Genomic DNA, 17,140 nt, shown 5'->3' with positions numbered 1-17,140 from the left:
TTAGATAATATAATCTTTGTATATTGGACATATTAATAAGAATAATATATATATATATTATTCTTATTAATATATATATATACTTAGATAATTACTTAAATTAGTCATATCGTACCCTGGTAAAAAAACCCATACAATTTATGTTAGTCTATGCCAAAATATAACTTTATTTGGTCAACTTGTACCTGCAATAAACATAAAAAACATCAAATGCATGCAAACACCCATCGCAATTTGTTTCCATAAAGAACAAATATTAAAAAGGTACGAGTTGACCAATCTGAAAAATGACTAAAGTACGATTTGACCAAATCGGGTACGAGTTGACTAGGGTACGAGTTGACTTAGGTACGAGTTGACTGGAAACCACATGAACAAATGTAATTTATGAAAAGGGCGCGATTAAATATCAAAAAGCACGCATTTAGTTTCAGAACAGATGACATTTGAAATAGTTTACCACCTAGTGTAGTTAATGCGCAATCAGTAAGAGCTTTTGAAAGTAGACTCAAAGACCTATAGATAGATGTTATCTATAGGTCTTTGGTAGACTCGACCGATTCTGGAATGATGAAGAGATCAAGTATAATTACAAGCCAACAGTTGTTACGGGGCTGAACATCCATTATATTGACGAAAACGAAGAGCTGGTGTCACAGGAGTAAATCCCTTCTACCAGAATCTACTATGTAACTATGTATGTATATATATTGTCAAAATCGGCCGAGAAATGAAAGTATAATTTAAAAAAAGACGTGAGTACGAACATCAAAATGTATAACCTCGGCGCTTCGATGTACTCTAATCGATAGCTACCGGTCATGTGCCAAAGTATCGACAAGCTATTTGCCGATACGGTCCCCTTTCATATCCGTCTCATCTAGAGTCCGTGCCCACGTGCTAAATCGTCCAATCGTCACGGATGAATGATTTCATCGTGAGCTTGCATAGAATGTAATCAAATGATCGTATGTAAAATTTTAAATCAAAATCTTTACTCATTACTGAGATATTCAAGTTTGAAAAGTGATGCGTTAAAAAGTCCCCAAGTGTAGGCCTATATCCATTTTAAGGTTTCGCGCCGTACTTGATATCAAAGGGCGGTTACTCTACTGATTCATCCTCGTTTTGAACCCGGTTAGATGTCGGCCATTTTGATTATGTCTACCAGCACGTAGAAAACGGCATGAAAATATGGTTTCTATATGAAGTGAGAAATATCGAAAATTTGGTATCGAGAATCATACTTTCCGCACTTTACATTAACCATCTTTCCTGTATTATATGCGTATTACGTAGTACATGGTGAGATTCGAGGCACGCTTTGTCGTGCTTAAACCAGATTTTTCGGGTCTTTAGTATAGGTGTTCATAGTCGTACATAATTAAAAGAAGATTCTGAAAATATTGAAATACCCCGTGCCATTAAAAGTGTGTCAACATTTGACAAGGAAATTGTATCGACGTAGCAATCACCTGCAGCAGTTACAACGCTGCAATTCTAACAGCCCCACCATGCCGACGGCAAGCCGAGCACGAGTGTATGCTGATGTAAACAATCACCGTCCTCGTGAATATTGGGACTATGAGTCTCACGTTGTGGAATGGGGGTAAGACATTTTTCACAGGCTACAGTGGTCATTGCACATAAAAGAGCCCATTCATTAAATTTTCAAAAAAAAACGCAACCATTGAACATTTTGTTCCTTCTCTCCAAATGCCTGGCTCCTCTAGAAAATCTGCACACTTGACAAAAGGAGTCCTGGGTAACACCAGCCAAATTTTAGAAATTGCAGCAAAAGTTTTAACCAAGCATTTAGGATAGTCCAACTTGTTGATGCTCACAAATATTAAGCTACTTTTTGTCCCCTACGGGTTTCACCGGAGCGAACTAATGGTTTGCGCTCTGTGATTCTGTCACACTTTTCTGGATCCTATCTCTATCTTTAAATACTGCTGGACTCCCCTTGCGGGTATTAGTATCAGGTGCGCATGTCAGTGCAAGATAAAAGTGGTTTAAAAGCATTAAAAGGGAGACTTCAAAGCATGAAAGTGAGATGAAGAAAAAGTGTGATAGTGTTTAACAAGATGAAACGTATTTATAGGTTAAAAGTTGTTAAAAACACTGTTTTGTGCATTCAGGGACGACTGGGGAGTAGAGTAGGGCTAAGGCAACACTTAAACCAGACATTCCCAAAAGTGTCGGACCGTCGGACCTGACTGTCGTTTTAAAGACAGGTCCGATTGAAAATGCCATGTTTGCCGGTCCGAATGTCCGGGAAATAATTCAAGAAAAAAAGTTGATTTATTTTATAGAATTCGTTCCAGTGTGCGATCATTTGAGAACGAATATTCCTGGGCATTCCGGAAATTTGCGCTTGGTAACAATTTCGTCCGGTCTTTTATTGATCGATTTCTAATTGGTTAGCAGCTGGCGAAGAATGAACGGTAACTGACGAAACCTCTTCGCTACTTTCCGAAAAATCTTACGACTGCGAAATGCTGCTAATGTCCGCCATCTTGAAATTTTAAGTGATCGATTTATAGCAATGTTAAGCACTGCAGTAACATATTGTAAAGCTAAATGTTAACCGAATTATATATTGATTACATAATTGCTAGGTTACTGGTTACTCGTTTACATTTTCTACATTCAAACGATATTTATAAAGCTCATTTTAATTTATGTGCAAAACATGTACATGATTTCGGACTGTGGTATTCGGATACAGTATGACTCGTTAATTTTAATTTATTTTCGACGTTCTTTATAACTTTTTTATAGAATGACTATACACATGCGGTGATACGGAGTGTATGGTTTATAATATTTCGCATTGTAGTCACCAGAAATTGCAACTAGAAATACTACAAAAAAGTACAATAAGCTAGGTCACGGGGGTGTCCCTCATAGGGACTCGGCCCTTAATCCCCGTTGGGGTCCTGCGGTCCCAGACCCCTAGTTTAATTTTCAGGATTTCACATTTGGGTCAACTGACACTCCTGGAATTAAGAAAACAAATATGTAACCCAGGGGTTTTTTACCTTATATAACAGACGCCGAATATCGGCGTCTTCCCCCACCAAACTAGGCTGGTTTTTTCCCCTTTCCGGACCAAAAAATTCCCCCTTAAAAAATTTTTGTTTTTGTTTATAGAAAGATGTGTCTCATGATTATAATATCTCAATTCTTTTTCAATTTAATATTGTCAAACGTACTGAATTATGAAAAAAAGCATTAAAACAGTTGTTATTTTTTCCCCAAATATGTCTTTTTCGCCCTCTATTTTCCCCTTTCACCCAGCGTCCAGCGTCTTCCCCTTTGTCTAAAAAAAACCCCTGTAACCATACAACTTATCGACTTAGGAAAACAACCGACACTTAGTATTAATGGAGCATCTGATTTGTTGCTGAACGACAATACACTTAACTTCGCAAATATATAAATACAATATATATGTTTGTACATTGATGTTTCGGTATTATGAATCCCAGTCCGGTCCTGCAAGTTATCTAAGACTACCGGACCGGATGTCCTGTGGACTAAAAATACTTTTGGGAATGTCTGTTAAACCCCTCTAGGTCTGACTGCTGTACAATTGAGGCAGGTAGGCTGTTCCAAAGCACTACAGTGTAAGGAAAAAAGGAATATTTAAAGTATTTGGCTGCGATAACTTTAAAAGTTCTTCATTTTTTTTTCATCAAACTTGAAACCTGGACAGATGGCAATATGGATATTATGCACGTCATTTCATTTTGTTCCTACATCAAGAATTCTGGTTGCTATGGCAACAAATAGACTAGAAATACTGCTGAAAATGGTGGATCCTGCAAACTTTTCTGGATCCTGCGATAACTTTAAAAGTTCTTTATATTTTTTCATGAAATTTGAAACATGGATAGATGGCAATATGGACATTATGCACGTCATTTCATTTTCTTCCTACGTCAGAAATTCTGGTCGCTATGGCAACAAATACATATAATAAAAAAAATCTGACAATGGTAGGGGACATATATTGCTTGGCAATAGTCTTGTTATGTAATATTTGGAGCGTACAACCGGGGAAGGACCAAAACAATGGTGGAACCCAACTTACATCAATTTTTTTTAAATCATTAATTATTAAGACACATAAAATGCACTCAATTGTAATACTAATTGATAAAGTTATTTTGTTCACATATCCAGGCATTATTACAAATAGCTACTTCTAATATACATTTTCACATTATGTAGAGATTTCACCCCAAAAATGGGGGTGAAATGTCTAGGGAGGAAACGTCTTGGGGGGGGGGGATGTCTGCCACCCGAAGGTTTTCCTTCTTTGTCTATTTTGTTGCGCAAGGATTTTGTGCGCAACATTCAAGCCCCGATATCAAACACTTAATATCAACGGATTGCAATAATAATTGCATACCTTTGTAGATAATTCATTTCTCAATATTGTTCCATAAAAATTATGTAATGACACTTTAAATTTTGCACGCCTGAGCACCACTGTTCAAATTTTAAATATCTTTATTCACTAGCTATGTAGATATAAATCAATAACACAGCCTCGATGTAAAGCATGTCGAAGAATAAACGGCGTAAAATACAGTTTGCGTTCGTCTGTTGTGGTGCAGAGTGTTATACAGTAAACCGATGTTATTATACTTTTCTGGATTAATTATCCCCACGCTTTTTGAAAAAAAGGTGGGGATATTGTGGTGATCTCCGCCGTCCGTCCGTCCGTCTGTCCGTCCGTCCGTCTGTCCGTCCGTCCTGGCCACTATCTCCTCCTACACTAAAAGCACTAGAACCTTGAAATTTACACACATGGTAGCTATGAGCATATGTGCGACGGTGCACTATTTGGAATTTTGATCTGACCCCTGGGTCAAAAGTTATAGGGGTTGGGGTGGGGGCCGCGTCAGAAATTATCACTCATTTTTTTAGGTTATTTTACATTTACTTCTTTATTTCTACAACCGATTCACTTCAAATTGATACTGGACCTCACCTATGACAATACGGTCAATCTCAACCATGCATGGCCCCATTCCCAACCCTGGGGCGCCCCGCCCACATAGGCCACACCCACCAAAAATTTCCATTTACTATAATTTTTTCATTTCTACACGGATTCACTTCAAATTGATACTGAACTTTTGTTATGACATTAGGGTCAATCTCAACTATGCATGGCCCCAATCCCAACCCTGGGGCGCCCGCCCACATAGGCCACACCCACCAAAAAAATCCATTTACTATAAAAAAAATTTAGGTTATTTTACATTAACTTCTTCATTTCTACACTGATTCACTTCAAATTGATACTGAACCTCTCTTATGACAAAACGGTCAAACTCAACTATGCATGGCCCCGTTGCCAACCCTGGGGCGCCACGCCCACATAGACCACACCCGCCCAAAATTGCCTTTTACTATAATTTCTTCATTAATACACTGATTCACTTCAAATTGATACTGAACCTCTCTTATGACAATACGGTCAATCTCAACTATGCATGGCCCCATTACCAACCCTGGGGCACCCCGCCCACATAGGCCACACCCTCCCAAAATTGCCTTTTACTATAACTTCTTTATTTTTACACCCATTCACTTCTAATTGATACTGAACTTCTCTTATGACAATACAGTCAATCTCAACTATGCATGGCCCCATGATCAACCCTGGGGCGCCCTTGGGTCAAACATGCGGCGTGGGGATACGCGTCGGCCTCTGCCGCGCCATTTCTAGTTAAGCATTGTTTTTTTCTAAAGTGACAATAAAAAAGTTCTGAAATAAATAACATCTTTTATTTTTATACGGTACATAAATAAAAAATAGTGATACAGATTGTACAGAATACCGTCCTATGTAACGTAGAATGCAAGTACATAAACAACACAGACATATGTGCGAAAAAGACATGCATAAAAAGTTGCTGAAACTTAGAAGAGTGAATAGAAACTGCACAGCATCTGTTTTGAACATATGTTTATTAAATCGACAAAGATGAGCATACTAGATCTACTTAAGTAAATAAAGTTGTTTAAAGCTCATGTTAAATAAAATTACACGTACATGCTCAGTGATTTTTTTGCTTAAAATTACCGCCAATTTATGGCTGCTTCCGAATCGCAAAAATCAACGTAATTTCCCAAACAGCTGACCAAAATTTTCCAAAAAAGCCCAATTTAATTTTTTTTTTATGACATATGATTTCTTAACTCTAGATCTCAACTTTATTTTTTAAACATCCTACAAAATATATAACTTTAATTTAGTCCTGTTTGTCGATAAATAATTCCCAAATTATATCGATTAAAAAAATCCCAATTTGACCAGACTCCTTTTCCCAAAATGGCTAGAAAATACCCAGAACATGCACTTAAAAACAATTTCAATTCTGTTACTTATAATCATATTTGTTATGCTTAATTGTTCACAATTTCATGGTTCAGTGCGCTATTTTTTCCAATTTCATGGTTTATCACGCTAATTTTCCCAATTCAAATGGCACAGGCTGTAACAAATAAAAGCAAAAAAAATCACTGACTTTTCACCGTAATGCCTTCTTCTGATTGGTTCATATTTAAATCAGTTTCATGACATGGCGACAGGTCAGTGATTGTTTTTCGATTTAAGCAGAAGTTTAACTGAAGAATTTATGCCTTTCTAACGTCAATTCGAAGATATTTGAGATAAAAATGAACTAAACCATTATGATTTAATAATTGACTTTCTCGATAAGACGTTCCAAAGAATTTAGCCCACATAAAAAGTATCTCTAAATTCTTTGCGCGTCTTATAAATAAGACTAGCATATGGGACTGCTTGTTGCAAGTCTAGAATTAGACAGAGACATATATTTGTTTTTATACATTGCTGTATTAGAGCACTTGCCTTGGTATTTATACAATGTACTGCACATTATGTCATTCAGAAATTTACTTTAAAAGCAATGTAATTTCAACAACTCCAAGACAAAATCAGTCTTTTCATTTATTTACTATGCGATTTGACTTTATGATTTTCGTGAAACATAGCCCTGAGGCACATCAGATGAGAATAGTGGTTGATATGTCACTCATGCTTGACTAAAATCATGTCATTATCAGTCACGAAATTCTGGGGTTTTGTGATAGTTGGTTGGCTTCGTTATACTTAACATACTAATTGGTTCCTACGGTATACTCCTCCACAATAAAATGGTTTCCAGATTCCGGATGTACCCTACGCGACCCGTGATTGTTGCATAATTCGCGGAGTCAAGGGGGGCATTTTGCTTTTTGAGTGGAAAATCACCGCGATTTCACGTGATTCGTCACTCCGACGTCGCGCGAGAGGAAGATAATCTTCGCGCTGAATCCCCTCAATGTTGTGGTGATTCGCTGCGATTTGCCGCAATTCGCTGTGATCGCAGTGGATATCGGTGACAACAATGACTCGCCAATTCATGCATAGAAACCGAATCGTATCGATAACTGTATACATGTACATAACGCTTCTAATGATCACAATAAACCGATAATCCAACATAAAAAAATAATCTTAAACATTTATGTCGGTAAATATGTTTGAAAATATCATTAACACAACCATATGACTATGCCATTTTTCAGAAGTCTAAAGAGTACAGCGCATAATGTTGGACACAGCTTTCATTGGACGAGCGAATTTAAATTTAAATTGAATGCAATACGAACTTACAAAAACGTTTTATAGCGTCCTACGCCTTCATGTAAAAAAACGTTTTCCTCCTGGAAATTGTGCTATTAATGCATAATATTATCAAAACATGTTTTCGACACGTAAAGCGTTGTAACAAATTAATATACAATTCAAAATACATATACCATAAGTATAAATATTCCGTTAAATTCCCAAATGAGAATAATAATTTTAAATCCGAAACACACTTCCGATGCGTAGCGCAGAGAACATTGAATTCTGTTGATTTCGGTTAAATGTTTCTTTGGTATTTTTTAAAACAGTTATATCGCCAACAATTTGATATTTTTCTTTTAGTCATTTTAAATCAAACACGCCGTATCCGTATCCGTACTGATAGAAGTAAAACATAATACCTTGACTTGTATAGTTTTGTTGTTGTGAGAGACCATCTGAGTAAACGCCGAAAAATATATACAAACTGTTTTTTTTTGTCAATGCCCTTTGATCCATTATGGCACTTAATTGGCAGCGCCATCCTGTTGTTTCTGTGATTGTCACATCTTTTCACAGTTTGAACACGTACAAAGAGTGCCAATTAGACACTAGAACAAACACTATCACTCGCTGGACAATACACAATAAATAATCAAATGTTGAGGGTTTTTTTTGTTTTGGGCGTGAAAACCCAGATAAATGCATGTACATTATACATCATCATCAAATTTATTGAACTCTGCGAACGCTAAGTGCCACGTTATTATACTTGTTTTTTTTTCAGCAAAACAAACACAATGTTTAATGGCTTTAATATATAGGCAATGATGTAATAACAACATATTTATATAACACGATGTCATAATAACATGTACTTAAAAATAGAACAGTAATATATTTCCGATTTCCGGCTTATCAAGCATTGTGAATGTATGTACAACGCTCGGAAAGTAACGCGAGTAACACGAGTTATTGGCATTGGAGCCTGAAACAGAAAATAAATAAGTATAGCATAATTTAGTCCAAATAATTTGACGTAATCTACCGATTACATTTAACCTTTAAATGAAAGTGTTACTTAAACAATTGTCCGTGTCTTAAGGCGCGAATATTTTGCTAAATACTGTTAACAAAAGGGCTACACGTTAAAATTCTTAATGAAATGCAAAAATAAATATTAACATAATTAATAATGTCAATAAACACACACGGTAAGATCAAAGTTTAAATGGAAAACTTATATCATATTTATCGTAAATTACCAAATTATTAGTTTCGTCTAAATCTAATACCATGTATAGAGAAACAATGTATTTATAACCGACCAATGACGAACCACTATGCAACTTTCAATTTACACAGTGCTACGCTACATGTACCTGTATATGGCAACAATATGGAATTTGAACAGTAGTAGTGTATTCGGGCCTGGAATATAATTGATGTAAGTTTTAATAAACATTCTGCTAATGCAATAAGTTATTATTGCAATGTATAATGTAAGTGTATACATATCTATGTTTGATGTAATGTAGGGTAACTCTTAACGTAAATCGCTTAAAAAGGTGAACAACGGCGGTTTGCGGTGATTTGCGCTGATTGCGTAACAGCGAGATACAACGCGCGATGGTCACCGTGGAGTCGCTGAGACATCACCCAAGTTTTCATGTCGCTCGGAAACAACGCGATTTGTCACGTTGCATCAATTGCGGTGATGCGAGAATCGCTGCAAAAATCACGGGTCGCGTAGTGTAATCCATATGCAGTGTTCTGCAGAGAAAGAATTAAGAAGGGGACATTTGTGCCCTTAGGTAAAAAAAATAGGGGACATTCTTAAAATCAGTGAGACGCCAAAGGCATAAGTGTTTTAAACAACTAGTATACCTTTTATTCATTAATCACTGAAAGTTTGTTTTAGTTACTGTTTGTAATTGAATTATTTTTAGCTCATCTATTTTTTGAAAAAAAATTATGAGCTATTGTCATCACCTTGGCGTCGGCGTCGGCGTCGGCGTCGGCGTCGGCGTTGGCGTTGGCGTTGGCGTTGGCGTCGGCGTCCGGTTAAGTTTTGCGTTTAGGTCCACTTTTCTCAGAAAGTATCAATGCTATTGCATTCAAACTTGGTACACTTACTTACTATCATGAGGGGACTGGGCAGGCAAAGTTAGATAACTCTGGCGTGCATTTTGACAGAATTATGTGCCCTTTTTATACTTAAAAAATTGAAAATTTTGGTTAAGTTTTGCGTTTAGTTCCACTTTTCTCAGTAAGTATCAATGCTATTGCATTCAAACTTGGTACACTTACTTACTATCATGAGGGGACTGGGCAGGCAAAGTTAGATAACTCTGGCATGCATTTTGACAGAATTATGTGCCCTTTTTATACTTAGAAAATTGACAATTTTGGTTAAGTTTTGTGTTTAGGGTCCATTTTATTCCTTAAGCATCAAAGCTATTCCTTTCATACTTGCAACACTTACTAACTATCATAAGGGGACTGTGCAGGCAAAGTAATGTAACTCTGACTGGCATTTTGACAGAATTATGTGCCCTTTTTATACTTAGAAAATTGAAAATTTGATTAAGTTTTGTGTTTAGGTCCACTTTATTCCTACAGTATCAAAGCTATTGCTTTCATACTTGCAAGATTTATGAACTATCATAAGGGGACGGTGCAGGCAAAGTTATGTAACTCTGACTGGCATTTGGACGGAATTATGGGCCCTTTATACTTAGAAAATTGAAAATTTGGTTAAGATTTATGTTTTGGTCCACTTTACCCCTAAAGTATCATAGATATTGCTTTCATACTTGGAACACTCACAAACTATCATAAGGGTACAGTAAAAGGACAAGTTGCATAACTCTGGTTGTCATTGTTACGGAATTATGGCCCTTTTTTGACTTAGTAACTTTTAATATATGGTTAAATTTTGTGTTTCGATCCACTCGAAGTATCAAGGCTATTGCTTTCAAACTTCAAATACTTACATGCTATCATGAGGTTACTGTACCTGGCAACTTGAATTTTACTTTGACCTTTGAATGACCTTGACTCTCAAGGTCAAATTATTAAATTTTGCTAAAATTGCCATAACTTCTTTATTTATGATTAGATTTGATTGATACTTTGATGAAACTACTCTTACCTGACATACCACAATAGACTTCACCCAAACCATCCCCGTGCCCTCCCCCCCCCTCCCCCCTCCCCCCCCCCCTAATTTTTTTATTATATATTTTTTTTAAGATCATCTCACAAATGACCACCACAACCCTCACACTATACCCCCACCCCACTCCCCCACCCCCCCCCCCCCCAATTTTTTTTTTTTTTTTTTTTTTTTTTTTTTTTTTTTAAGATCATCTCACAAATTATCACCACACACCCTCACACTATACCCCCCCCCCATTTTTTTTTAAACGGTTATGTTTGAAATACCGTCCAACCATCGCACCCAAACCCCCCCCCCCCCCCCCCCCCCCCCCCCCCCCCCGATTTTTTTTTTTTTTTTTTTTTTTTTTTTGTTCGCTTTTTTGGAAGATAATGTAATAAATGTCCACAACCCCACACTATACACCCCTCTTCACTCCACTCCTCCCTCCTTTGTGATTGAAAATGAGAGTCCCTTCACCTTTAAAAAGAAAATAGATGAGCGGTCTGCACCCGCAAGGCGGTGCTCTTGTTTTTTTTACTGTTAACTATCAACTATGGTAACTATTAAATATCATAACTGTTATAAATGACACACACCCGCTTCCTTTGCAAAAATCTTTCTTTTCTTCACCCTCCGTTCCTGGAGCACTGCAACAAAGTCAAACTCTTTCAATGGTCCCCCCTCAATCTTTATGCTCAAAATATCATCCATTTTCAAAGACGAGAGTCTATTCCTTGCTAGGGGGGGCTTACTTGCTCCTTATCTGTAGTAGTTTCTTTCGAACTACTCAACAATTTACTAAAAAAACTTAAAATTGTTCGAGGCTTTGTGTTCTTTGGTGACAACATTTTTGGAACTCTTCATATGTATAATTAAGATTTTAAGAATGTCCCCTATTTTTTTTACCTAAGGGCACAAATGTCCCCTTCTTAATTCTTTCTCCGCAGAACACTGCATATTGATTACATCCGGAATCTGGAAACCATAGGTATGCCGTTATGAAACAAGCGTTTTCATTCGCCACCAAATGAGTGAAAATCGTATCATCCAATCAACACTGGACTAACAAAGCGGTCGCTGAGCAACGAGCACCTGCCAGAGCAGGAAATCCGCTATTCTAAGAAATTTTTAATGTGTAAGAATCGGTTTCCGGTTCGCACTCAAGTCAAATCGGCCGCGACAAAATTCTCACCAGTTATTATTTTTACCCGACAAATGCATTTTTTGCGCGACAAAATTGCGGAATCGCGGCCTCGGCAGAACACTGCATATGAAAATTTTGCAATTTGCTGCAGTATAACATAAAGCATTTTAACAATTTATGACTGAGTCAATTACACACATGTCAACTGTAAATGTTTTAACAGGGTTGTCATTTTTAACCGATTGCTGATCGAATTCATCTGTTAAAATCGCCAGAAAATCGGTTGTTTTTCCCGAATCTTTATAATTGCGATCGGAAGTTTTGATCACTCAAACCGACAATAATTGATGAGGAATAAGCGTAGTATAGTAGAGCGACGCCCAGTCATTCAGTCAGTCCATTAACTCTGCCTAAGAACTACTGTTTTCAATGAATTTTTCAGCGAGTGGCCAATATTGATTTTTCCAGCTGTCAATCAAATTCTTCTTGGTAAGCAGGTCAACCAATCAGCGCTCAGGCAGCAGCCGAATACACGCCGACCCCATGTGAAACTGTATCAAATAGCTGTACATTTCGCAGATTATTACTGACCACAGCTCAACGAATGTAGCACTGTAGAGCGTAATTAACTAGTTTTTTTAGTGAGAGAAAAGGTTTCCACATATTAAAAAATGCTCTTCGATTTTCTACCAAAATAAAAGATATTAGCGACCTCTGCCCTACAAAGTTGTTATTCAGCATCTAAAAGTCCACGCTTTCCCCGAGGAAGAATGACGTGACGTTATACATGAAGTCTAATTATGGCATGATTTTATCTGTACATGAAAAACATGAGAAATGTGTCTCTGTTGCTAGAATTGTCTAAATTTTCCGTGAATAATGAAATCTGATAACGATTTTGGATAACACATTTAAGTATACGCATTTGAAAATACATCAATTAAATAATGCATTTTGATATACAAATGGTCATAACGCATAATGCAATAAGTAGGTAAATAACGTGTTTTGAGATTGCCAAACTATGCATACATATAGGTCTACATGCATGAATGACCTGACAAGTTATATCACGATCCGGAATGAAAAGTACTCCGTAAAATTTAAAGAAAGACGCGTTTTTATTCTCAGAAATTCACTTTCACTTTCTCAAACTTTTCTGAAAGGAGGTACATGTAACAGTTTAGATTGAGTCGTTGATTTGTCGTAATTACTAAATATAAACGGTTCTCAATGCTCTCAAATCGCGTCAAGTGATTCACGCATGTTCAATTGGAATTCCCCAATCCCACAATTCAATTTGTATATGCACTTGCATTCAATGGCGGACGACATTCATCGTCAATATTGGCCATAATTTAGTTTTGAAAAAAAGAAATCGTAATAATACTGGATTATCGGGTAATGGATAGAATTGGAACATGCAATGATCTAATCAATATAACATGTTTTTAAATTGTACAGTATACTAAAAATGTGAAAATCTTAAAATTGTCTTTTCTTTGTAGACCTCATTTTATCTTTTTATGCTCTGAGAATAGCAGTATTTTGTCCCTAAAATGTCAAGTATTCGTTTGCTTCGCCCCCTGACCCCCCTACCAGGGCCTTGCCCTGGACCTTGACCCCCGGCCGAATTGGTTACTATTCCAAAATAATCCTTTGTTTACAATCGTAATGACAACCCTGTTTTAAGGAATTCTTAAATGAGTTGAAATTAGCTTACTGCATTTACTAAAATAGTTTGAAATCAAACATTCTTTAATTAGATTTAATTGTTTATTTAAAGGGGCCTTTTCACGTTTGGGTAAATTGACAAAATTGAAAAAAGTTGTTTCAGATTCGCAAATTTTCGTTTATGTTATGATATTTGTGAGGAAACAGTAATACTGAACATTAATCATGCTGTACAATAATCATTATATGCATCTTTTGATGATTTAAAAACCTGAAAATTATAAAGCGTTGCAACGCGAAACAAATTAATAATTTGGAGAGTTCGGTTTTTGACGTTATATTTTGTGAAACTACGAGGATTGCTTTTATTAAGTATAAATTACACCTGGCTTTGTATCAGGAAGGATGGCCGAGTGGTCTAAGTGGTAGACTTTTGACTCCAGGACTATAGGGGTCAGTGGTTCAAGTCCTGCTGAGGGTTACCTTTTTTATGCTCCCCCAAAATTTTTTGGGGGAGCATATAGTCGCCGCTTCGTCTGTCCGTACGTGTGTCCGTCTGTCCGTGCACAATTTTTGTCCGGGCTATTTCTCAGCAATTAATGACCAGAATTCAATGAAACTTTATGGAAAGCTTTACTACCTAGAGGAGATGTGCATATTATCAGCCGGTTTTGGTCGGATGATTTTTCACAGAGTTAAGGCCCTTTAAAATTTTCCATTAAATGTACATATAGTGCAATTCTTGTCCAGTCTATTTCTCGGCAACTAATGACTGGAATTCAATGAAACTTTATGGGAATCTTCACTACCAAGAGGACATGTGCATATTATCAGCGGGTTCTAGTCAGATGATTTTTAGCTCATCTATTTTAAAAAAAAAAATTATGAGCTATTGTCATCACCTTGGCGTCGGCGTCCGGTTAAGTTTTGCGTTTAGGTCCACTTTTCTCATAAAGTATCAATGCTATTGCATTCAAACTTGGTACACTTTCTTACTATCATGAGGGGACTGGGCAGTCAAAGTTAGATAACTCTGGCGTGCATTTTGACAGAATTATGTGCCCTTTTTATACTTAGAAAATTGAAAATTTGGGTTAAGTTTTGTGTTTAGGTCCATTTTATTCCTTAAGTATCAAAGCTATTGCTTTCATACTTGCAACACTTACTAACTACCATAAGGGGACTGTGCAGGCAAAGTTATGTAACTCTGACTTGCATTTTGACAGAATAATGTGCCCTTTTTATACTTAGAAAATTGAAAATTTGGTAAAGTTTTGTGTTTTGGTCCACTTTACCCCTAAAGTATCAAAGATATTGCTTTCATACTTGAAACACTCGCAAACTATCATAAGGGGACAAGTTGCATAACTCTGATGGTCATTTTTACGGTATTATGGCCCTTTTTTGACTTAGTAACATTGAATATATGGTTAAATTTTGTGCTTAGATCCACTTTACTTCTAAAGTATCAAGGCTATTGATTTCAAACTTCAAATACTTTTATGCTATCATGAGGGTTCTGTACCTGGCAAGTTGAATTTTACCTTGACCTTTGAATGACCTTGACTCTCAAGGTCAAATTATTAAATTTTGCTAAAATTGCCATAACTTCTTTATTTATGATTAGATTTGATTGATACTTTGACAAAACAAATCTTACCTGACAAACCACAATATACTATTATATATATATATATATATATTTTTTTTTGTATTATTTTATTTTTGAAATACCGTCCAACCATCCCACCCAAGAATCCCCCCCCCCCCCCCCCCCAAAAAAAAAAAAAATTTTTTTTTTGCATTTTTTTTTTCATTCATTTTTGGAGGATAAAGTAATGAATGACGACACTCCCACACTATACACCCCCTCCACTCCACCCCTCCCTACTTTGTGATTGAAATTGAGATAGGTCCCTTCACCTTTAAAAAGAATAATAGATGAGCGGTCTGCACCCGCAAGGCGGTGCTCTTGTTTCACAGAGTTATGACCCTTTGAAATTTTCCATTAACTGTACATATAGTGCAATTCTTGTCCGGGTTATTTCTCAGCAACTAATGACCGGAATTCCATGAAACTTTATGGGAAGCTTCACTACCAAAAGGAGATGTGCATATTATCAGCCAGTTATGGTCCGATGATTTTTCACAGACTTATGGCCCTTTGAAATGAACATTTAGTGCAATTCTTGTCCGGGCTATTTCTCCCCAACTACTGACTGGAATTCAATGAAGCTTTATGGGAAGCTTAACTACCTTGAGGAGATGCGCATGTTATTTGTGGCCTCTGGTTAGATGATTTATTTAGAGAGTTATGGCCCTTTGAATAACATTGATATATTTTTTAATTAAGTTGCATTCATTACGTTAATACACCAGTATTAAAATCAGTTTTGGGGCGTTAACCGGAATGATGGTGGTTGTTCTGTTGGTTTTTATCATAGGTTGAATCTCACCTGGCTTGAAAAAAGAGTTGCTAAAATGATAAAAATACAAAGATCACTACACAATAATGGGAACATTTTTCTATGGTGTACATGGAGGTTTTATGTGAAAACCATCAGCAAAGAATGACTTTTAAAACAGGCACCTTGTCTGGAGAAAAAAAAAAAAACAATAAAAAAAATAAAAAATCGACCTACCCTACCTAGAAATTTTTTCAATGTTACCCAAACCACAACATTTTTGTTTAGGCCTTATCAATTTTAAAGTATTTGCCAGCATAAAATCAAATACACCAAAATCCCAATATTGAAAATAAATATTTACGACACAAATTTTCCTTATTTCAGGTTTTTTGGCGCATATTCAGGGCTTCCCCTGGCTCAAAAATTTCTTTAGCCAAATTCATCTGGCTATTGCAAAATTTGTCTGTTTTTGGCTATATTTATACCCCCATTACCAATGGTAATTTGTTCACCATAATTGGACGGTGTGTCGCGCCAAAGAATTACGTCAATATCTCAAAGGTCAAGGTCACACTTTGAGTTCAAAGGTCAAAAATGGCCATAAATGAGCTTGTCCGGGCCATAACTTTGTCATTTATTGTGAGATTTTAAAATCATTTGGCACATTGTTCACCATCATTGGACGGTGTCGCGCGAAAGAATTACGTCGATATCTCAAAAGTCAAGGTCACACTTTGAGTTCAAAGGTCAAAAATGGCCATAAATGAGCTTGTCCGGTCAATAACTTTGTAATTCAGACCTGTTTACTTCTACGGATTCGCCGAAGTTACTACGGATTATTTGGCTAAACTACGCACTACGGATTTGTACTGAAAAACTTCGGATCCATCGATCAAAATGGTCAAATTTCAGATTTTAATCGTACTTTCGCTTATTTTCGGTCTTGACGGGTAATTTATCAATCATAATCATTTGGCGCTTGCGTAGTAAAAAACGTTGAAATTCAAGCCTCCCGGGGAACGAGTGCTGATTGAGCTTGTCGAGTCGTCACCGAACTGACATGTGTATTGGTTCGCAAATTTAGCCGAATA

At 36.6% G+C, this 17,140-nt stretch overlaps 1 protein-coding gene across 1 annotated transcript in view; it reads left to right on the top strand.

The window, feature by feature from the left end:
* Positions 1-1,127: 1,127 nt before the first annotated feature.
* The window catches only part of LOC127843996 (casein kinase II subunit alpha-like), a 154,509-nt gene continuing 138,496 nt past the window's right edge, over positions 1,128-17,140 (top strand). Inside the window, exon 1 of the mRNA XM_052373958.1 lies at positions 1,128-1,609. Within this exon, the coding sequence (XP_052229918.1) occupies positions 1,515-1,609 (95 nt within the window). The 5' untranslated portion in view covers positions 1,128-1,514. The remainder of the gene's footprint in view (positions 1,610-17,140) is intronic.

This window comes from Dreissena polymorpha, chromosome 9, assembly GCF_020536995.1.
Source record: "Dreissena polymorpha isolate Duluth1 chromosome 9, UMN_Dpol_1.0, whole genome shotgun sequence".
Taxonomy (NCBI): domain Eukaryota; kingdom Metazoa; phylum Mollusca; class Bivalvia; order Myida; family Dreissenidae; genus Dreissena; species Dreissena polymorpha.
This window is presented reverse-complemented; position numbering and strand designations above follow the sequence as displayed.